Below are 21,799 nucleotides of genomic sequence, written 5' to 3'. Positions count from 1 at the left end.
TGGCAGTGGCATCCGCACCCTTATGTGTAAGGAGGACTTGGCCCAGGGGAAGTGTGAGTGGATGGGGAGGGAGAAGGAGAGCATAGGAAGAGAGTTCAATGAGGAAGGAAGAGAGGAGTGGTTTCCTTGAGCTTCTAGCTGTTCTCATCTTTCTGCCTAGATGGAGGATTTGATGTTTACCAGAGACTGGCCCAGCAATCCTCCAGGAGGAAAGACAGCTAAGAGCCTCGTCTTCCTCTTTCCCTCTTTCCTCTTCCCAGGCGGGGATTTGCCTAGCAGTGGGGAGGGGTGGCCCTAGCTTCCCCCAGGCCCTGGGTGTGGGAGTCACACACCAGGTCTCCCCAGAGAAAGCCTAACACCCGTTCTCAGGCCGGGCCTGCCTGCCTTTAGGTGCTGCGTTGTCTTGAGGCCTCCACCATGCCTGGATGTGAGGAAAGCCCCTGAAGCTCGCCTGAAGGAAGAAGCATGCAGGGTACCCCCGGAGGAAGTGTGTGCCCTGGCCTGTCCCCTGTGGACAGGTGGACACTCCTGGTCTCCAGTTTTATTATGGTAGCAGCTTCGGGCCAAATGAATTTCACAGGGTAAGTGGCTGCTCCTTAACTGAGGGGGGCGGGGGCGGGGGAAGGCTGTCGAGAGTTTGGGGACCAGGTGTGTGTGGAGGGGAGGGAGGTGTCTATCCTACTGGGACCTGGCCAAAGTGAAGGGAATCGGGACCTCAGTTCCCATTCAGGTCCTCAGTCTCCCATGCCCATGCTCAAGGGCGGGACAAGCAGCTGTATCATTGTCCCTCACCACATGAGTTCTTAATCTGCAACCCAAGGGGAAGTTTCAGGGCTCCAAGAATCCCCCGATTCTTGATTATATGTAAGATAGTTTGCATATCTACTTTTCTTTCTGGGGGAGAGGTTTATAACTTTCCTGATTCTTAAAGAAGTGAGTAACCACCAGAAGACTGTGTGTCCCTGCCATAGGGATGCAGTATTGTCCTCCTGTGAATAACAGTAAGCATCTTCCACTCAGGCCCTCTAGGAACATGTTTCTCAGCCTTCCGAGATCACTATTCCATGGTGTCTCCATCATGGTGATTAGAGAGGGGCTTCATTCTTCCCGATACCAGAACCAGCCAGGGAGGGAGCTGGTGCCATCTGGGCAGCAGAGCCAGGATGTCACAGACAGGCTGCTGAATTGCACAGCCTCACAGCCACTCCAGTGGGATGGGAAGGGGCTCGGCTTCCTCCCTAAGGTCACGCGAGACTGAGCTCCCCTTCTGTGTCCTCAAGCTCTTGAGAGAAGGCTGGAGAGGCCAGAGGATTTGAACAGACTGTGGTTCCAGCCCTTGTATGAAGAGCACGTGGGGCCTCTGTTGGTCTCCCCTGACACTGTATCTATTCCTTCCTTTCACCCCTTCATTCCTTTTGTTCTCCAGCCCTCGTCCATTCCTCCTATTCCTTTTCTGTACTTCCTCCCCCATCTTGGTGCTGGGTTCATCTAGTCCCTTAGGTGGTCTGTCCTTGGGCCAGAGCAGCCCCTCTTGCAGAGCAATGTGTCCTGCTCAGAGTTCTCTAGCCTCCCAGCCTTCCTGCCAGGTGCCCTCGGCCTGGTGTCTTCTCACTCAGCCTCCTCCCAGCAGCCCAGCCTTCCAGGAAGCTCTCTCCACAGCTCCCTCTGCCCTCCCTGTGTCCTTCCAGAGACCAGGTTCTTCGAGTCTTGGCTAAAAATGAGAAGCAGCTTTCAGTTCTCAGGGATCTGGAGGGCCTGAAGCCCCAGAAGGTATGGACTCCTTAGGGCTGGGGAACACATTGTACATTCTTTTATAGTGGCTCGCACCTTCTGCCCCCTGTCCTGCTCCCCCCACCCCCAGCCTGCCTGCCCTGATAGCTCTGCCAAATATCAAAACACTGTGGAAAATCAAATGTGGCTCTTCTATAGGAAAGATTGGGAACACTCTGCCCAGAAAGTTGGGTGGCCCTTCTTGGCTTTCTCCTCTGTCCTAGATGGGGGGCTATTGCAGACCCTGTCAGAGGCCACCTCACAAGTGACTGGAATGCCCTGAAGCCACACAGGAAGTACATATGTCTCCGGGTGGGATGCCATGCAGTGTGCAGACTGGACACATCTGTTTCCCAACTGAAATGGCTTAGCTTGGCAAACCTGTGTTTTATTTGGGTTTGTCCCTGTCAGGCTGAGCATTTGTTTCCGAGAACATTTGTCCTCTGCAAGTATTCCACAATGGAAAACATTTTCTTCAACTGTTATAATAGAAGGGTTTCGTTTGAGGACTGTTGAGACAACCAGATATTTCTGGAGGTGGCCCAAAGCTCTTGTCGTGATTTGTTTGAGTACCCCTATCTACCGGGACTCATAACACTTTATAACAGTGCTCTCCATTGTACAAATTGGAAAACAGACGTTGCATTTGGATGACGTGGGAATCTGGATTGGGTTCCTCATGCCTGTCCAGGGTTTGAGGGCAGTGGTGCCTCCCTCTTTTGACCACCGTTCTTGTCCATGTTAATGCCCTATATGATGAGCTGGCTTGCTTTTAGCAACCATTTAGGGCTTTAGGAGTCCAAGTGAAGTTGCAGTGTGTGGGTTGAGGCTGAAAGATAAAGGTACGTGGAATTACAGAGGGAAACTCAGTTTGGGGATTTTGTTTGTTTGCCTCTGTTTTCCTGCTTGGCGTTAGGGTTTTCATTTCGAAACTGGGGCCCTTTTAACTGTGTAAGAGAAGAAGATCACCTGGCTACCCAAGATGCCTACAGGATCAGGAGGAAGTGTGGTCATCGTGTCTATTTTCCTTCCCTTTGTGACCAAGGTGGACTTCTGGCGTGGCCCGGCCAGGCCCAGCCTCCCTGTGGATATGAGAGTTCCTTTCTCTGCACTGAAAGACATCAAAGCTTTCCTGGAGTCTCATGGCCTTGCTTATAGCATCATGATAAAGGACATCCAGGTGAGGTCCTGCCCCAGTGCCACAGTAAGGGACCCACCTTCCACGTGCCTTGCTGGTTTGGGCCTAACATGGAGGAAAACAAACCAGAGCCAACAAGCATCTTGTTTCTGGGGTTCCATCTGCATTCTTGTGAACCAGCTGTGGAAGGAATGAAACCTTACATGTCCCAGAGAATATTATTTAAGTCTAGGACAGAGTCCATGCAGGGACTAGTGTGGTGATGGCAGCCACTGCAGGCGAGTCCTCTTGGGGAGGGGTTTGCAGCTCACAGCAACGGAGGAGTGTGGGGAGGAGGGAGACAGAGGAAGTAGCTCAGGTCTTTCCTAGGCATGAGGGGAAGGCAGCTGTGGACAACTACCTTGGCTTTTCTGACCATCGTGTCCTTGCCATGTCTTAGCCATCCAATACCAGAGAGCTCCTTCACTCCAGAGAAGTGGGCAGAGATGAAAGAAGCTGACTGTGAGCCTGCTGTGGTTTCCCTCCCAACATCAATACCATGAGGCTCTCAGTACTGGGTACCTCTCCTGTGCAGGATGCTCCCAGGGGAATGACTTTGGGAGAGGTGGCTGCCAACCCGCCCTCAGGTAGGGCAGAGGGAGCCTTCCTCCAGGCCATGCCAACCTCCCCGCCTCCACTCATCAGTGCCCCTTCCAGTCTTTTCTGAACATCATAAAATTTTATTTCCATTGTTCTGTCTTCAAGGCTATCCCAAGGAGCCTCCTTCTTAAAGCTGTCCTTGTGGGCAGAGTGTGCTGGTTAGGCCTCTCTGGTTGCACCCCTCTGCACATGCTGTTGTACACCTATAGCTTCATATCCACATCGCTTCCTCTCCAGCCACGCTGTGCTGCAACTAATCTCTGAGGGCTCCGAGTGTGGGAACAGTCTCCCTGAACACACACACTGAGACCACATGCCAAGGGATCAACGCATTAGGAGCATTCCCTTCCCATAGGAGCACAGGGCTGGGCCCCTTCGGTCCATTCAAAGACCTTATGTGTCCACTCAACATGGAAGGGTAGGCTCTTTCTCTAATTAATCCCCCACAAACCAAAATGGGGGAGACTTCCACAGACAAGACAGGGTACCACATCAAAAGAAATAGCACTCAATTCTCATTTTTAGCCCAAGCCTAAATTTTGAAGTTTGCATTTCCCTACTTCTGCCGTGCCCTGGAAACCCCACAGCATTTGGCAAACAGATATGAAGAGGTCTCTCAAAATTTCCTGTTGATTTCCACGCATCAGGAATGGCTCCAGAGGCACCTCTGAGCCTGCCCCCTGGCTCCTCCAGAGCTGTCGTCCTCATTCTCCTCAGCCTGTCCTCTCCTGTGACCCCTGGCCTGGAATCCCTCTCTGGTTGGGGGGGGGGGGCATTATACTCCCTCTCAGGAAGATGCCTTGGACTCTCAGCCCTCCGCCAGGCAGGGTTTTCACCACAGACTGGTTCTGTCTGCAGTGCATCAAGCTCCAATTGTCAAACTTAAGATCCCATTTTGGCTTAGAGCGAGCTGGGGGTGGGGGAGGCTGCTGTGTGGAGTTGATTTGTGGTGATGAGGGGGAGGGTGCCCAGGAGGAGAAAAGCTCAGAGGCGCTAACAGGAGGGGAAGGCTTTGCACCACTCAGGTGGTTGGCGTCCAGCCTTATTTTCAGTTATTGACGCACAGGCCAAATTTCTTCTGAATCTTCCGGACCTTCTCAGGCCGTAGTATTTGGCATAGTGTCTCTTGCTCGGTGGGCTCTCAACTGTCTCGACAATTACTCTATTGGCAGGTTCAGAAAGAGCATGCCCAGACAGAGAACTTGCTATTATGTTGGTCTTTGTCTCCAGAGCCCCCTCTCCCGAGCCCCTTGCCTATCTTTAGGGGCTGAAACCCTAGCACCTACTATAGCACCTGCCACTCATTTGGGGCTTAATAAATGTTAGATGAATGAATGGATGCAAGAAAAGGAGAGAAATAAGGATGTGTTTGCTGGACAGTACCACCAGGCTGAGAGGGAGCTGGAAAAACCTCAATGCAGGCTTTGGCTTTGGCCAGAGGCACCAGAGATTTTTGAGGAAGGAAAGTGTACCCCAGCCTCCACCCCCGCCCCCAAGTTGTGATCAGGAGGCTGCTTGAGGTAGACGAGATGGGTTCCTTCAGTCCACTCACTGATGCCGAGATGCCTACTGTGTGCAAGGGGCAGGCAATATAAAGAGAAGAACTCTGGTCCTGTACCCAGGAGCCCGGGATGGGGTGGGGGTGGGGAGCGGAGGGGAGTAAATCAGTGATTACAATGGAGTGGATGAGTGTGCTGATGGAGTGCAGCAGGTTGCTATGGGAGCGAGGACAAGAGGCACTGCACGTCGCACTCTCAGAAGGCAGTAATTACGGCGCGGTGCGGCTGAAGAGCAGGCAGAACAGGCGAGGGGGGACCTGGAGGGGAAGGGGGCCCCCGATTGGCGATGGCCCGACCAGATCACAAAGGGCATCCTCTGCTGGGTGAAGAGGTCGAGATTTGATCCCAGAAATCATAGGGGAGCCATCGGAGGGCTCTGACATGATCAGATTTGCATTTAAGAAAAATCCCTCTGACAATGACAATGTTGAGTTGGGGACAGGAGCAGGGAGAGACTGACAGGCAGGAGGGTGCTGAGGAAATTGCAGTGGGCCAGGCAAGAAATTATCTGATTCAGAGAGAGCTCTATTTGCACTTAATTTTTCTTCACCTCCCCCTTTTTTCAGCCCTTTGGTTTTGGTGTGGTTTCTTTTTCTTTCTTTCTTTCTTTCTTTCTTTCTTTCTTTCTTTCTTTCTTTCTTTCTTTCTTTCTTTCTTTTTTTTCTCTAGGATGAGTCACCATGGAAAAGCTTCACTTGAGCAATCAGCTCTGTGGATTTTAATGGCTTTTTTCTGATTACAAAATTAATAAATATTCATGTTAGATAATTGGGAAAATAGGGGAAAGCACAAAGGAGAAAACAAAAACCACCATGCTCTGAGCATCTAGAGCAAAACACAATTTAGTGTAAATATTCCTTTGCCAATTCCCCCCCTTCCCTTACTGGATCATTCTCATTAGCATATAGATATAGAGTTATTTCTCTTGCCCTGAAAAAATCCACTCTTGATCCCTTCCCCTCACCTCCAGCCATCACACCATTTCTCTGCTTTCCCATATAGCAAAACCCCTGAAAAGGTGGACTATACCTGTCATCTTCATCCCTCACTTTGGGTGGACTGTCCATCACTCACATCAGCCAAACAGTCCTTGATGTCATCACCCACAGCTCCTAGATCCAACTCAGTGGTCAACTTTGAGTTCCCATTGTTCCTTCACTTTTCAGCACAACTGGTCACTTTCTCCTCTTTTGAAATATGTCCTGTCTTGGCCTCCAGAATGCTGCACTCTCTGGGGTTATCCCATCTTACTGGCTGCTCCTTGCATGTTGTTTTCCTGTTTCCCACCTCTGTCCTTTGACCTCTCCTCTATCCCTTTGTCCAAGATCATGGTGTTGAAAACCTTCAGCCCCCTGAATATTCTCATACTTATAGCTCCAGCCAGACTCCCACATCCGACCTGAACTGCAGCCCCGCACCTATATCCCACCACCTTCTCCACATCACCTCCTGCCTACCTAATGGACATCTCAAACTTCACTGTTTCAAATTGAGTACCCCCACCCCCAGCCTGCTTCTCCACAGCCTTCTCCATCTCAGGAAATGGCAGTGCCATTCTTCTGGTCACTCAGACAAGAAGCCTGGTGTCATCCTTGACTCCTTTCTCACATCCCACATTCAGTTCATCAGCAAATCCCCATCAGCTCTCCCTTTGGTATCTTACTATTCTGTGCTGCCACCCTGGGCCAGATCACCATCAGTTCCACACCTGGATTATTCCAAGAGTTTTGAACTGCTCTTCCCAGCACCACCCTTGCCTCCTTGTTACCTAGCCTTAAAACATCATTCAGAGGGGTCCTTTGCAATTATTAGTATTATATATTATATCCAATTATGTCACTTCTCTGCCTAAAACCCTCAGTGACTTCCCAACTCAGAGTAAAAGCCTTAAAATGGCTGTTAGGTGCCACATGATCTATGCCCCACCCCCACACCACTGACTGCTCTCCCCTCGCTCACTCTGCTCCAGACACTTGCAACTCCTTAAGGTTTCTTGAACTAGCCTGATCCATCCCTGCGTCAAGGCCCTTGACTAGATTCATACCTCAGGGCCTTTGCACTTCCTGGTCCTTATGACTGGAATGCTGTTTCTGCAGATATCTGTGTGACTTAGTCCCTCATTGCTTTCAAAACCTATTCACAGATCACCTTTTCACCTTATTTTAAACTGTACCCTTCTTCTCCTACATTCTCCAATTCCCTCCCTCCTTTCACTGCATCACTTTTCTCCTTGACACTTACACCTTCTAATATCCCATCTAATTTATGTCATTATGATGTCTATTGTCTGTCTACCCTGCCAGACTGTAAGCTCCATGAAGGCAGGCAGTCTTGTTTCGTTGGCTGTCACATCATTAGTACCCAATGTGTGCTCAACACTCATTCACTGAAAAGAAGAGATTAAAAAGTGGCCATGATGGTGGCTGGGGTGGGGTTGGACAGCATCTCTTAAAAGGAGAGGAGGCCAGGCAGGGATGAGTGGGAGAAGGCAAGGGAGGGAGCAGTCATGGGCAAGGATCCGAGGGAGAGGCAAAGTCCCCCTGCGCCAAGGGGGAACAGAGAGAGAAGGGCTGGCCCTTTTGTTGGTTCTGGGAGGGGGCCAGTTGCTGATCGACACCCTCAACGGACCGTTAAAGGGCGCCCTCCGCCATTCAGGTCCTTCAGATACCACTTCTCTCTGGAGGAATCTAGGTTTTCGGCTCATGCCTGGTCATGACTGTTCCATCGCAGAGTCCTGGAGTTACCCCAGGAATTACTGTTTGCCCTGCCATCCTCCTCCTCCTCATCATCATAGCTACATGCCAGGCAAGGTGTCAAGGAATTTACCCTTATTAACCGTTCTAATCCTCACAAGAGCACTTTAAAGAATGTGTACATGTGATAACTTTAGGAAGGCACAGAGAGATGAGCACTCTGGTAAACCGAGGCACCAAGAGATTAGTGACTTGTCCGTTAGTGATGGCGTCAGGATTCAACCTGAGGCAGCCTGGCTACAGGCCCTGCACTTGCTGCTCTTGTGCCCATCTACTTCCTCAGCAGCTGCCATTATTGTTGGTGTGGGTGGTTTTAACTTTGCCTCCTGGGCAGTGGAGTCACCCTTCAGCCTTGATCTCTGAGGGGGTCCATTCCAAAAACCCCAGATCTGTATGTAGCCACCAGCATGGAAGCGTGGACGGCAGTTGCTGCCCGCCAGGCAGCTGCTACTGCAAATGTCAGGCCTGGAAGAGAAGGCCAGGGACATATGAGCAGAGGTGATGCTGTTGTCCCAGAGCAGGGGGTGGGTGGGGGGTGGGGTTGGGGGTTGCTGAGATGCTCCCCATCCGCTGTTACCTGGAGTGGGGCCCATTTCCTGGGTGTGGTTGGAACTCAGCTGCCCATTCCCTTCAGGCACCAGAGTCACCTCCCGGGGGCACCTTGCTCGGCCCTCACGCCCTCCCCTCTATCCTGGAGGTGCTCTTCTTTGCTCTGTGTTCCCGGCCTTCCTCACCCCTGTCATAAATTAATTCACACCAAGGTATTACTTTCCTTGTCAGGTTATGGCTTCCAGGGAGGCAAATGGCTGACTTCGGAGTTGTTTCTTTTTTCCTCTGAGAAGCCTTGACAGGGCTGTAATTAGGCTTCCCGAGCCTGTGGCAAGACCGCATTCTTAGTTCTCCCATCTCCTTCCCTCAGCCCGTGAAGGGAGCAAACATCTGTGTCTTTTTCAGGCCAGGGTGGATTAGTGTTCTTGGAATTGGGGCCCAGCTGTGAGGCCCGAGCATTCCCAATTTGTAAGCGGGTGTCAGATCCATTCACAAGCCTGTGAGGGTGTTTGGAAAGTGATTTGCGGTGTGGTGCCGATTTCCCATTTGCCCCCAAGCTATTCTGTGGAACAAAGAACAGTCTCACGGGAGCTGTGTCCTTGTGGGTGTCCCTGGGGTGTGTGGGAAGAGTTGGGTCCTCTGGTCCGGTCTTCCACCTTTACCCACTGCCTCAGGATCCCTGGGAAGTCGGACATAGGGGCCCTTCATTCAGGTGGGGCCAGAGTGGCACTTCTGGGGGGCACTAGCCCAGCCTGCTTGCTCCCCTGCAGCTGCTCGCCACAGCTGGTTGCACCCGGCCCAGAGTGTTGGGCACGCATTGGTCATGGTAGGCTGCTGAGATTTCCGTTGGTTTCCTGGGAGAAGACAAGTCCCTTTTGTTAGAACTTCCTGGGGTGGTGCTTGTGCCAGCAAGGATCAAAGCTCTTCCAGTCTTCCCTCACTCAACCAGCAATGCCAGCTTTGCCCAAGTAAGAATGTCCCCAGCCCAGCCAGTTAGGGCAGAAAACATTGCAATCACAATTGCCTAAGGTGCACTGGGTGCTCCAAAAGAAAAGAAAATGAGGCCCAAGAACTTGAACTCCAGTTCCATTTTTAAATCTGGGCACTTGAGGGTTGTGAGCAAGCTGACTGGGGCAGCAGGGTGAGTGGTCACTGGGTGGTGACCACTGCAGGGATGATGGTGGGTACCTCTCTTCCGGCCCTGCCAACACTGAGAATTCCATGGCTTCTACTTTATTTTTGCCACTAGGGGCTTTTATTTTTGCTTTAGTATTATTTATTCATTTAGAAGATTATACTTGTTTTAGTATAAGCATGTTGCCAAAATGTAAAAACAGAGAAAATTTTCAAATTGCTTAAAATTATCATAATCTTTCCATTCCAACAGACATTGTTTACATTTTGGTCTTTTTTGACATTTTAGTGTCATGTTTTCCAATGCTCGGGGTATTGCTTCTTCATTATTTTAGAACACTTTTTAATTGCAACAGTAGTATAATGGACTTTTTTTACCTGTTGTTAACATTTTACACATTTGCTTGCTCTCTCTGTATGTACACACATATACACATACACACACAGATAAGAATACAGTTGACCCTTGAGCAGCATGGGTTTGAACTGTGTGAATATACATGTTTGTTTGTTTTTTTTATATAAAAACAGTACAATACTATAAATGTATTTTCTTTTCCTTATGATTTTCTATTTTTTAAAAAATATTTTATTTATTTGAGAGATAGAGCCAAGCAGAGGCAGAGGGAGAGAGAATATCTTAAGCAGACTCCACGCTGGACATGGAGCCCAATGCCAGGCTCAGTCTCACAACTCTGAGATCATGGCCTGAGTCGAAATCAAGAGTTGGATGTTAAACTGACTGAGCCACCCAGGTGCCCCTCCTTATGATTTTCGTAATATCATTTTCTTTTTTCTAGCTTGTTTTATTGTAAGAATATAGTGTATAATACCTAGAACATACAAAATATATGTTAATTGTGTATGTTACTGGTAAGGTTTCTGGTCAGCAACAGGCTATTAGTAGTTAAGTTTTGGGGAGTCAAAAGTTATATGTGGATTTTCAACAGCATAAGGGTCAGTGCACCTAAACCTCTCATTGTTCAAAGATCAACTGTATATACCTGTAGATATGTGTATCTATTTTTACGTGTGCATTTATGTTTATCATGTATATTCTAAGTATGTGTTTTTCTTATTAGCCTTTGTTTTTTTTAATTTTTATTTATTTATGATAGTCACAGAGAGAGAGAGAGAGAGAGGCAGAGACATAGGCAGAGGGAGAAGCAGGCTCCATGCACCAGGAGCCCGACGTGGGACTCGATCCCGGGTCTCCAGGATCGCGCCCTGGGCCAAAGGCAGGCGCTAAACCGCTGCGCCACCCTGGCATCCCTCGCCTTTGGTTTTGATAGCTAGCCAGCCCTAAGGGACCCAAGGCTAGGACTGGGGTATCTGCGTTCTTATCTCACCCCTGCTCCTTGTTGGCTTTGCCATTGAATCCCTTCAACTCTCCAATCTGGTTTATCTCTAAAACATGAATAGTTAATTCCTGGCCTGTTATTTGGTCATTTGACCAGATCAACAGAGATAATGAGGAGAAGGATGCCTGGTAAACAAAAAGAATGCTCTGGCCTGAAGCAAGGCATTATCAAGACTGACTGTGTCCAGACCTCAAACCAGGGTGACTCTTCACCCTTTGTAGTAGAGGGGCCCAGGTACTTCCCATGCTGCAAGTCAGCACAGAATCCTGAGATGTCTCTATCCCTGGGTGCCAATGTAAGGGTATGGGCTTGGGTGAAGGGCACCCGCCTACCTCACTGAGTCCCAAGCTGGGAAAAGTATCCCAGAATGATGTGGGAGGGCAACCCAATCCAACTATATGCCCTCCCTATGGTCAGTGGGAAGTACCCCATGAAGACTGGGTACCAACCTCAGATAATACCAATAAGGACAGCAATAAGGACATTGCTTTTGGCTCACTTATACTTGTGTTTAAGAGGCCATTAAGATGGTGAGAAAAACACTGTTGACACATTAATCCCATAATTATTTGGAGCAGCTTAGTTCATAGCTGGCTTTCCAAATGGTCTGGACATCAATCGTTTAGGCTACTCTCTGTGGGTAGAGTGGATGTTACGGGTCAGGGGAGCCCTCTGCTCCTCTAGGGGGGCCAGTGTGCATGGATCAGCTTGGGGCTTGAATCAGCAGTGTTCTGAGAGGGCAAAAGCAATGTTGGCAATAGATCATGAGCACTTTTCTAAGACATTTTCATATCCACCGTTACATTGTGTCCTATGAGATGGGCAGTGCAGGTATTACTGTCCTAATGTTCATGCTGATGAAACTAAGGCCAGGTCTCCACAGCAAATTGGTGGCAGATGTGGAACACAGCTCTCTGGACTCCTCACCCCATGCTCATTGGGGAAATGGTGGCGTGAATATCGGCTTGCCACACGGAATCACCCAGCAACTGTATCACCTCCTGTTGTGCAGTTCACACTCTGGTGGCTCATTCACCTGTGTCGGTGCTGTCTTTGTGCACAGCCAGCTGAAGCAGGGCTCTAAGGAGGCACGCCTGGCCTAGTCCTCCCCTTCCTTTCCAGTATGTGCTCTTATTTCCTAGGTGCTGCTGGACAAGGAGAGAGAAGCCATGGCGAGGTCCCGCCGGTTGGAGCGCAGCACCAGTAGCTTCAGCTACTCCTCTTACCACACTCTGGAGGAGGTAGGTCTCCCCAGTCAGACTCTGGGCTCCATCATCCCTCTGGGCTCTCAGGGTCTCCAGACTCAGGCAGAGACTCATGAAAGACTCCGAGGTCTGTGGGAGAGAGAACAGAGTTGCTTCAGTTGGAGAGAATTCTTGATAACAGTTACAGGCAGCTAGAGGAGGCATGACTGATTGTGACTTGTTTATAAAGGAGAACATAGACACATCCAGTCCAGAAAGAAACTCAAAGCATAGGTCCCACTTTCATGTAAAGGACGTGGTAATATTGATATGGTCCACTATGTTATCATCATCATTATTCTCCCAGTTTCACATGGCCTATAAGAGAAGATCCATGTTCCCCCATATATTTGGTAATTCAGTTATATCCACTGAAAGAGAAAGGGAGAAGATTAATATGGCCTGTCAGTATTTATTGGTATCGGAGACAAATAACCCTGCCTTCAAAGGGCTTAGAGTCTAAAAGGGCCGAGAAGACTGAAAAGCACTGCAGGATCTGTGGGGTCTGTCAAATGGCCTGACTGGGCCAAGAGAATGGAAGCAAGAGAGACTTCCACCCCGAGAGAGCCTTGCAGGCTGACCCTGGGGACTGAGCAGGTGAGTATGTGCAAGGGCTTAGCTCTGCGTGTGCTGAGTTGCCTGCGAATCCAGGCTGACAGCAGCCCATTGCCTTAGGCCTGGTGGGTATCTTTGATTTGTGCACTTCTCCATCTGGGCTCTTCTAGATCCTCAAGGGAGGTGGGAAAGCATTCAGGAGGGAAGGGGGGTACCTGGGGCGGGGGAGACCCTTGGTGTTTGCCTCTCCCTGCCTAACTGCCTGTCCGATAAACTTCATTCCTGTCAGATATATAGCTGGATTGACAACTTTGTAACTGAGCATTCAGATATTGTCTCAAAAATTCGGATTGGCCACAGCTTTGAAAATCGGTCCATTCTTGTTCTGAAGGTAAATAAAAGCTGGCAGTGTTGACCACTAGACTCTACAGTGAGAGCTTCTGGCATAAGATTGAACTTGTGTGGGGCCGTGGCTGGCTGGGAGTTTTAGGGACAGAGAAGATGTTACGGGTATACTCAGTATACTCCTGCCCTGAGGTGACCCACAGCTCTGGGGTTGTGACATTCAGGGACCCACCCTCATAGATAGGGACAGGTGACAGTATGATGACCTGGCGTGTCTTGGGTCAGGAAGTAGGTGGGAGGGTTGCTAAGGAGACGGAACTGCAAGGTGGCAGTTGGGATGTGAATGTGGGGGAGCTGACATTCTCTCCGTTCCCTCGGTTTCTTCATCTGTTAAATGGGAAGAGAGGTAAATAGAGGCCTCATTTACAAATGACTGAGGTCATCTGGCTCAGGCAGCCCCACAGATAGGCCTGAGTCTGTGGGGAGACACCCCCAGCCCTTCACAGGGGCCACTGGAAACAGAGTTGGGTCAAACTTGACAGCAGCGATGCCCTTGGTCGTGAATGAGGCAGGATAGGTAGGAGCATGGAACCAACTGGGAAACAATTCTTAGAATGTGCCCTGAAGGGCGCTCAGGAGTGTGGACTGCACAGGGGACGTGACATCCAGTTCTCAGAGAGACAAGTGCTGTCGCTCTCAACAATGCCCTGGAGGGTTCTTCCAAAGGGTCAAGCATCCACCTCTCACTTGGGACTGACCTCCCCAGTCCCTGCTTTGACTTCCCCCAGGGGCTGTCGGTGTTCTCTCTTTAATGTTGTGTAAGACCTTTCAAAGTGTGGTCCTGGTGCCTCAGCGGCATCTCCAGGAGCTTGTTAGAAATGCCCAACCACAGACCCCTCCCCAGACCTGCTGACTGAGAATCTGCATTTTAGTAAGATCCTGGGGGATTCATGTGCCCTTTAAAGTTTGAGAAACCCTTCAAGTCTGGGAAGCTTCATGCTTCTAGCTGGATCACTGGGCTCTCCACGTGCACTTGTACCACTGTGTCACCAGGGTCCCACACATGTGCACTTGGTGGACTTGTGCATAAGTACCTGCACACACAGTCCCCCTCTTGGGTGCGTAAGGCCACTCCAGGCAGTGAGGATACACCTGGGGCCTCCTTCTGGGAGCCCAGGGACAGCCCTGTAAGCTGTCTCAGTTCCAACTTGTTTGGGACCTGGTGCTTTTACCCAGTTCAGCACTGGAGGTTCTCAGCGCCGGGCCATCTGGATCGACACCGGAATCCACTCCCGGGAGTGGATCACCCATGCCACTGGCATCTGGACAGCCAAGAAGGTCAGCACCAATGATGGGGGTGGAGCAGGGGTGGGGACTACTTGACTATTTTAGGGTGCCTCCAGTTGAAAAATTATACTTGTTTAGACTCAGGGGCTCTCTACCCTCCTGTCCTTTGGAATAGCTGCCATGTGCTCTGCCCTTTTGCAGCATAGTGCCCACATCTATCCTCTGCCTTCCAGTTGTCCAAGCCTTTAATTCTGCACAAAGAATGTATCTGATGGCCTGATGCCACCCCTGCCTGCAGCCACTGTCTGTGCAAATGTCCTGACCCGCCTTAGAGGAGAGCGCAGCAGTGCCTACCATCTCTCTGCCTGTACCCACTCTGCCCTTGCTTGCAGATTGTCAATGAATATGGCAAAGACCACACCCTGACAAACATACTGAATGCCATGGACATCTTCATGGAGATTGTCACCAACCCTGATGGGTTTGCATTTACCCACAGCATGGTGAGGGCACTTGGGAAGGAGAGGGTCAGGGGTCAGGGGTCAGGGTCAGCTCTAGGGGGATGCAGGAAAGGTAACTGCAGCTTTGGAAAGCTGGACTGAGGTTCCCTGGGGACCGGCCCCTCAGGGGCTCCAGGTGGAGGGAGGGTCTCTCGAAGGCAGACAGGTAACCCTGATCCTGCAGCTCTGGCTCTTGCCTTTCCACCCTTGCCCTGCTGCCTGGGAAGACCACTGTTGGCAACCTGTGCCTGTCCGCAGGCCTCTCCCCACATCCTGGCTTTAGCCATGAGCTGATCCGCAGTCCTGACCTAGCCTTATGCCAGCCCCATCCTGCCCTAGAGAGTCCTTCCCCTTTGCCTTCTCTGTCCCACCAGACCCGCCTTCCTAGGACAGGATGTCAGAGGCTCCCGCCCTTGGGAAAGGGGGTGAATGTCACCTGCCCTGGGTTTTTTTCAGAACCGCCTGTGGCGGAAGAACAAGTCTACTCGACCTGGAGTCTTCTGCATTGGTGTGGATCTTAACAGGAACTGGAAGTCGGGCTTTGGAGGTATGGCAGTCTGCTGGACCTGGGGGTGGGCTGGAAAAGGCCTTGATCCTTGGCACATCTCCCACAGTCATGTTATGTGGACACATAATTTGGGAGGCAGTGTAGTTAGGTAATGCAAGTGAGTCATGGCTGGGGACAGGCAAGCACGTGCTTCAGATGGGCCATGTGATACAGGAGAGGTGGCCCACGTGTGGTAAATGTATGCATAGGCTCCAGCTTGGTGGGAAACACGGGAAACAGCTCCCTGAATAGAACTAACTGTAAGGGTCGAGTCCTAAATATGGCAGATAGCCTTCAGGTTGTACCTTCAAGAGGTACAAGATGGTCTTGCTAGTTGTTCGGGACTCAGAGTTTAAATAGGCCCCCGGAATCTTTCTAGCCCTTCCTAATAGGGAGCCCACCAAAAGAAAATGCCTCCAAACTCATTTCCTGAGAGCCACGACCAGAAATTTGCCCTTTGGGGAGGCAGAACAATAGTTTTAATATAGAATAAGCCAATTTCTTATCATCAACACTGACTTGAGGCTGCTGTGTATGTGTGTGTCTGTGTTTTCCCAGTTGCTTTGTAATTAATCCTGGGCTGACGAGCTGCTGCAGATCTGCAGGGTCCTGTTGTTCTGGGCAGAGGTGGACAGCTTCCTCCCAAGTTCCTCCAGTGTTCTTCCCAATGATCTCCCTTACCATGCCAGGGGCCTAGGTACTAGATGGGGGAACTGAGGCCTCCAGAAAGCCTAGAGACCATGAGGAATGCAGTCATTTGATGGTGGGATGCTGGGTCTAGCCAAGACAGGTTGCAAGGGTACAGCCTTCAGGCTCTGGATGCAGCACCTGGTATACTGCGTAAAGTTTGACTCTGCAGGAGAAGGTGCCATTGCTGTTGAAAAGCTGATTCAGAGATGGGTGGCTAAACTAATGAGATGGAACATTCTAGATCTGCCCATCACTTTGAAAATCTGGCTTCTTTCAGTCTGTTCTCATTGAAAAATAAGCATCTGAAGCATCCGGAGGGAGGCTCTTAGCTTGTGATGTGGGGGTTGTCTGAGAATCTGGCACTGTGTGTGTTGCTGCTTGTGCAAGGGAACACAGCTGTGTAAAAACAGACATTCTCACCTCCAGATGACCAGACACTTGCCTCATATGGGCATTCACGTGGGCCCCTCAGAACTGGTTGAAGCGAGTACCTGTGGACCCCCAAGATAGACCAGCTAGGGAAAGGCAAATGATCTCTCAAAGAAAATAACTTGTGTGTGTTTCACCATGGGGGTGGGGGTGGAGTGGGGGAATCAGTATATACACAATGTAACAACAACAACAAAATATATGGGGGAAAAAAGCCCAGAGGGGACTAAAACCTCCCATAATCCCCCTACCCAAAGATTACTGTTTTTAATAATTTACCATGTCCTTCCAGAGATTTCCCTTTGCTACAAATTACATTTTCAGAGGAGGAAAAATAAATAGCTAATGAATCCATTAGCAGGTACTTGTGACACAGGCAGGCTCAGAGGACTTGGACTGTGAACGTCAGAGAGAGGCAGGCAGCTAATTCCCATTTGGTCAGGGGAAGATTAGTTTATGCTGCTTAGCTCAAACCAGAACTAATGGCCTGAAGTGTTTCTCCATATTTGGGCAAAGCCACCTGGTTGTTGGCAGGGGAACCGCTCTCCATGCGTGGGCTGCAAACGCAGACAAAGCTCTCAGCCTCCCCTGCTCTGCTCATCTGTTGCTGTTTGTCATTCATCAAGTGGAGCAGGTGCAGAAGCTCCCGGCAGACACAACAAACAGGGCTACTGTCCAGCCTGTGGGGCTGGTCCTCACCCTTGCTTCCTGCAGGCACATCCCCTTCTAAGCAGGGTCCTCACTCCAGGAGGGACCTGCAGACCAAGGAGGGATGTACTGCCCGGTGACAGAACTGCCTCTGGGCCTGCCGGTGGACAGAAATAGTGTGTGTCTGGGTTGGTGACTCAGGCAGGAAGATTTTGTTTATGGTTTTATCATTGCCTTAATTTAATTGCTGCATAATGAGTAATCTGTAGACCATCCCTCCCACTCATGCTGCCCTTACCTGCACTCTCGGGGAGGACTGGTTTGCTGCAACCCTAGCGCAGCATCTCAGCCGGTCCCTGGGCCAGCTCCTCAGCAATCTGGCCACGCGCTGCCTTGCGGGTCTGGGGTGGGTGCTCTGGCATCCTCAAGAGGATTCAGAAGTTGGGGTGATCCCTGACCTCTGCATCGGGCTTGTGTGCAATCATTTCAGGGAGGAGGAGGGAGAGGAGAAACTGTGATGGTTCTTTCCAAATGTGTTGCTAACCCACAAATCTTGACCAGCCCACAGCCCAGCCCTCCATGACATGGCCCTTGGGGAGGGGAAGAAGACAGAAGAGGAGGGTGAGAGGAAGAAAAGAGATGGAGAGCAAAGAATCCAGGAGATGGGAACAAATTAAATTTGTGAACAACATAGAAGCTCAGCTCCTGTCCCTAAACTGAGGTCCCCAAGAATTGTCAAAGGCTCTTTACATCTGTGGCTCTCAGGCCAGCCTCAAGCAGCTATGAGGATCTGTTTGCTCTTTTTCTGGCCCCGAGTCCATGTTGCTCCTGGGGCCATGGTTGTGGCAAATCCTGAGCAGATACTAAGTCTGAGCGCTCAACTGACCCACGCCTTCTGCCTGGCAGTGAACGGTCAGCAGAGAAGGGTCAGCTCAGAGGGGTCGCCGCTTGTAGAGGAAGCCAAGGGTGGAGACCTAGCGTTTCCTCTGAAGGCAGCCACTGAAGCAGTCCTTTTCTATGGAATGGGTCAAGACTTAAGCAAAGGACAAGTCGAGAGTCTGTGGGCTCTCTACAAGGCCCACAGAGTTGCTGAATCATGGTGTGGCTGCACTCCTCTGATGTATTGGACTAGAGGATGCAGTAGTGATAAATACCCATCCAAATCTCAGTGGCTCCATGCAGTAAAAGTTTATTTTTCTCATACATGAAGTCCCATGTGGGTAGGTAACTTTCCTTGGCAGCTTTCTTCCAAAGATTCCTCCACCTAGAGTTTTTTGCTTCCAACCACAGAGACAGAAGAGACTGTGGGGAAGTCATGCCTGCTCTTAACATCCTCAAATGAAAAGTGACACATCGTTACTGCTCACATTCTCGTTGGTCAGAAGCAGTCACATGGCCTCGACCAAGCTGCAAAGGAGGCTGGGAAATCTCGAAGAATACCTGGCTATTTTGTGAGCATTAAGTGTCTTTCCCAAACCCGGGAATTTGAAACCTCTGAGTGCTTTTCTTTTTCTTCCAGGAAATGGTTCTAATAACAACCCCTGCTCAGAGACTTATCATGGGCCCTCTGCTCAGTCGGAGCCGGAGGTGGCTGCCATTGTGGACTTCATCACTGCCCATGGGAACATCAAGGCTCTGATCTCCATTCACAGCTACTCTCAGATGCTCATGTACCCTTATGGGCACTCACTGGAGCCTGTTCCAAACCAGAAGGAGTTGGTGAGACTGGCTGCCTGGGGTTTGGAGGAGGCATCAGGCAGACCCCCAGAGGTTCAGGCCCTCACTCTGAAACAAGGATCTGGGCCTGTTGACCGTGTGGTAGGGAGGAGGGGGAGAGCTTGTTGTTCTCACATGTGGTCAAATTCAATGCCAGAGCCACTGTGCTCCCTTCCCATGGACTCATTCAACTTCCAGGACTCCTAAGTTCTTATTTCTCAGCAGTTGGTGAGGGTGTGGGAGTGTGGGGAGCCCCAGCCTCACATCTGGATGTAATCTCGCAGTACAATCTTGCCAAGGACGCAGTGCAGGCCCTGTATCAAGTCCACGGGATCGAGTACATTTATGGCAGCATCAGCACCACCCTCTGTGAGTGTGCCTCCCCCCTGGCCGCTGCTGTAGGTGTCACCCCCACCTGGGGTCAGGAGGTACAGGCTCTGTGCTGACCATCAGAGCTGGCTGGCCACAGGGCAGTGCCGGAGATCTAACCGGGCTGGGTCAGAGCTGGTTTCCACATCTGAATAGAGGGATGAGCAGTGGTACCCAGAAACCGGCAGCTATTTCTCTGCAGCATCCATTAATGTCCAGCTCCCAGTGTCTGGCTTATTGTGATGTCCCTTGAAGGAGAAGATCTCCAGTGTGGAGGCCTTGAGGAGCTTTCTTTTTGGCCGGGGGCAGAGCAAGGGGAGGGTAGACAGGGTGTGGCCCAGGTTGACGCTCGGTCCGGAAGCTTGTTGTTGTCTGGGGTGGGTTGGGGTTTGGCCCCCAGGGCTAGTTTCTGCTCAGGATGCCTCTGCACTTTAGGCCCACACTCTGTTCTTCCTCTGGGGGGCATTTCTTTGCCCTTTTATATCCAGACATGGCCAGCGGGATCACCGTCGACTGGGCCTATGACAATGGCATCAAGTACTCCTTCACCTTCGAGCTCCGGGACACGGGGCGCTACGGCTTCCTGCTGCCGGCCTCTCAGATCATCCCCACGGCCCAGGAGACGTGGCTGGCGCTTCGGACAATCATGGAGCACACCCTGAATCACCCCTACTAGCAACAGCACTGAGGGCAGAGCGGGAGCATTCATTTCCTACCCCCAGGCCTGAGAGGCTCCTCCTGAAGCCCAAGTTGTATATCCTCTTCCCCACACACTCACCCTGGCCCCTTAGCAAATAAATACGAGTTTGAACAGGCTTGGCGGCCTCTGGTGCTGGCCACCGATGCCTTTGGGCAGCTTGAAATGCCTCTTCACACCTCAGGAATTCAGGAGGCTGAGGGGGCTAGCAGACCTCGTATTTCTTCCTCCTGCAATGTTCTCCAGGCCCAGAACAGATAACTCAGTCTCCGGGAGCTGAGACACATAGACACATTGTCCCCTTGGTGTTTATACTCTAAGATGATCCTGGAGGGGACAATGTTTGAGCAAAAGGATTGGGTCTCCAGTGGTGGCGTTTCTGGCACCATGAGGGATAGGTGGGTACAGACCGGCGACTTCGTCCACTTCCTGTTTCATTTCCCATACTGTGTAGACAGGCAGGGGCACATTTCAGTGGCTCCCATTTAGAAGATCCCATTCATCCTCTAAGGGAAGACTGAGCACCCTCCCAGTCTCCCCTGGTCTCGGGGGCAGAGTCACAGCCAGTCAGTGGCAGCACAGCAAAGCATCACACATCCAGGAAGAGGAGTCCTCTTTCTCCTTTACCCATAGTCACCATGGTTGTCAGGCACCGAGCAGTTAGTCCAGGGCAGGCATTTACTAAGTAAGGACTCTATTTAAAGGAGAGAAGGGGATGATATTTTGAGATACAAATGAGGTGCCCTCCACTGCATCCGGAAGCTCCTTATAGCTTTTGTCTTCCTCCACCTTTGGGGAGCAGGGATGGTGGGCCTATTTGTCCTGCCCTCAGGGGGAGGCAGGTACTCTGAAGAAGCCACATGGGTTTGTGTCAGTCTGAGGCAGAAAACAAGACTTTCATTCACAAGGGCCAGACTTTTGTTGTTTCTGTTGCAAAAGAAAAGAATTGTGGGACCTGTGATTTGGTCCCTGAGGACACATGGCACAGGGTTTTACTATAAATCACATATAGGATATGGAAGAAAGCAGGGTGAAATAAGAACAAGTCTCCCTTTCTACCCAACCTGTAAAAGAAGACAGAGGTCGACTCAGTGGAAGGCGGGGATCGGCAGTGATGAAAAATCTCATAAGTAAGGCCCATGTCCAGTGTGGCAGCTGAGCAGCAGACTGAGGATGGCTAAGTAAGGGGTCTAGATAGGTGATAAAAGTGTACCTGTGGGGGTACCCATAGTGCTGGGCACATCCGAGCAGCACAGCTGTCGAGAGCGCTAAGCAAAGACATGGTGAGGAGGTCTGGGGTAGAGGCAAGAAGGCTGAACCCAGGGGCTATGCCGTCAGTGGCCATGGTGGCACAGTGGCCAGGGGATACCTGTGCCTACGACCAGCTGTGCCATGAGGATGCCTGAGGAAGTCACTGAGGTAATGAACACCTGAAGAGCCCAGATCTCCTCCAGGGGCAGAGCCAACAAGGGAGGAGGAGAGCGTGCCAGTTTGGGCTGCAGTTCCTCAAAAGAGGCGGAATTGTTTTTGAGCTGGAAGTGATTTGAACAAGCTAGAATTTCCAAGCTCAAGTTTTCTCTATTAGTGGAAATACAAGGCCATGGGCTGAATTCGTATAAGCTATAGATAAATAAAGCAAGTTATACCTTTGCATACTTGAGTCTGTGATTATAACTTTTGTACCCTCTGCGCAAATATTTTCACTTCATCCTCTTGGGGAGGATATTACCAGTATTAATAAGCTTGTATTTCTGATGAGGAAAGCATGCTCATGATCTGGAGAGGTTTTACAGGCCACGCAAGGCCACACGAATGGGAAGTGGTTGAGGTAGATTTGAACTTGGGTTTGTCTGACTCCCAAACCACTAC

General features: G+C 50.6%; 1 protein-coding gene across 8 annotated transcripts in view; it reads left to right on the top strand.

The window, feature by feature from the left end:
• The window catches only part of CPA5 (carboxypeptidase A5), a 39,059-nt gene extending 17,510 nt beyond the window's left edge, over positions 1–21,549 (top strand). For 5 of the 8 annotated variants that reach the window (XM_025471648.3, XM_025471643.3, XM_025471644.3 and 2 more), the window contains exons 2-12: positions 391–581; positions 1,689–1,770; positions 2,816–2,950; positions 12,046–12,144; positions 12,992–13,093; positions 14,284–14,385; positions 14,727–14,837; positions 15,291–15,381; positions 18,668–18,867; positions 19,149–19,233; positions 19,722–21,546. In XM_025471648.3, coding sequence (XP_025327433.1) covers positions 466–581; positions 1,689–1,770; positions 2,816–2,950; positions 12,046–12,144; positions 12,992–13,093; positions 14,284–14,385; positions 14,727–14,837; positions 15,291–15,381; positions 18,668–18,867; positions 19,149–19,233; positions 19,722–19,909 — 1,311 coding nt within the window. In that variant the 5' untranslated portion in view covers positions 391–465 and the 3' untranslated portion in view covers positions 19,910–21,546. Of the gene's footprint in view, positions 1–6; positions 27–390; positions 582–1,688; positions 1,771–2,815; positions 2,951–12,045; positions 12,145–12,991; positions 13,094–14,283; positions 14,386–14,726; positions 14,838–15,290; positions 15,382–18,667; positions 18,868–19,148; positions 19,234–19,721 lie in introns of those variants that run through there. The other 3 variants (XM_025471642.3, XM_025471647.3, XM_025471649.3) reach the window with 2 other exon arrangements.
• The last annotated feature ends 250 nt before the right edge of the window (positions 21,550–21,799 follow it).

This window comes from Canis lupus, chromosome 14 (genome assembly GCF_003254725.2).
Source record: "Canis lupus dingo isolate Sandy chromosome 14, ASM325472v2, whole genome shotgun sequence".
NCBI classification, from domain to species: Eukaryota; Metazoa; Chordata; class Mammalia; order Carnivora; family Canidae; genus Canis; species Canis lupus.
The sequence above is the reverse complement of the archived record's forward strand: the minus strand, read 5'-3'. Positions and strand labels throughout refer to the sequence as shown.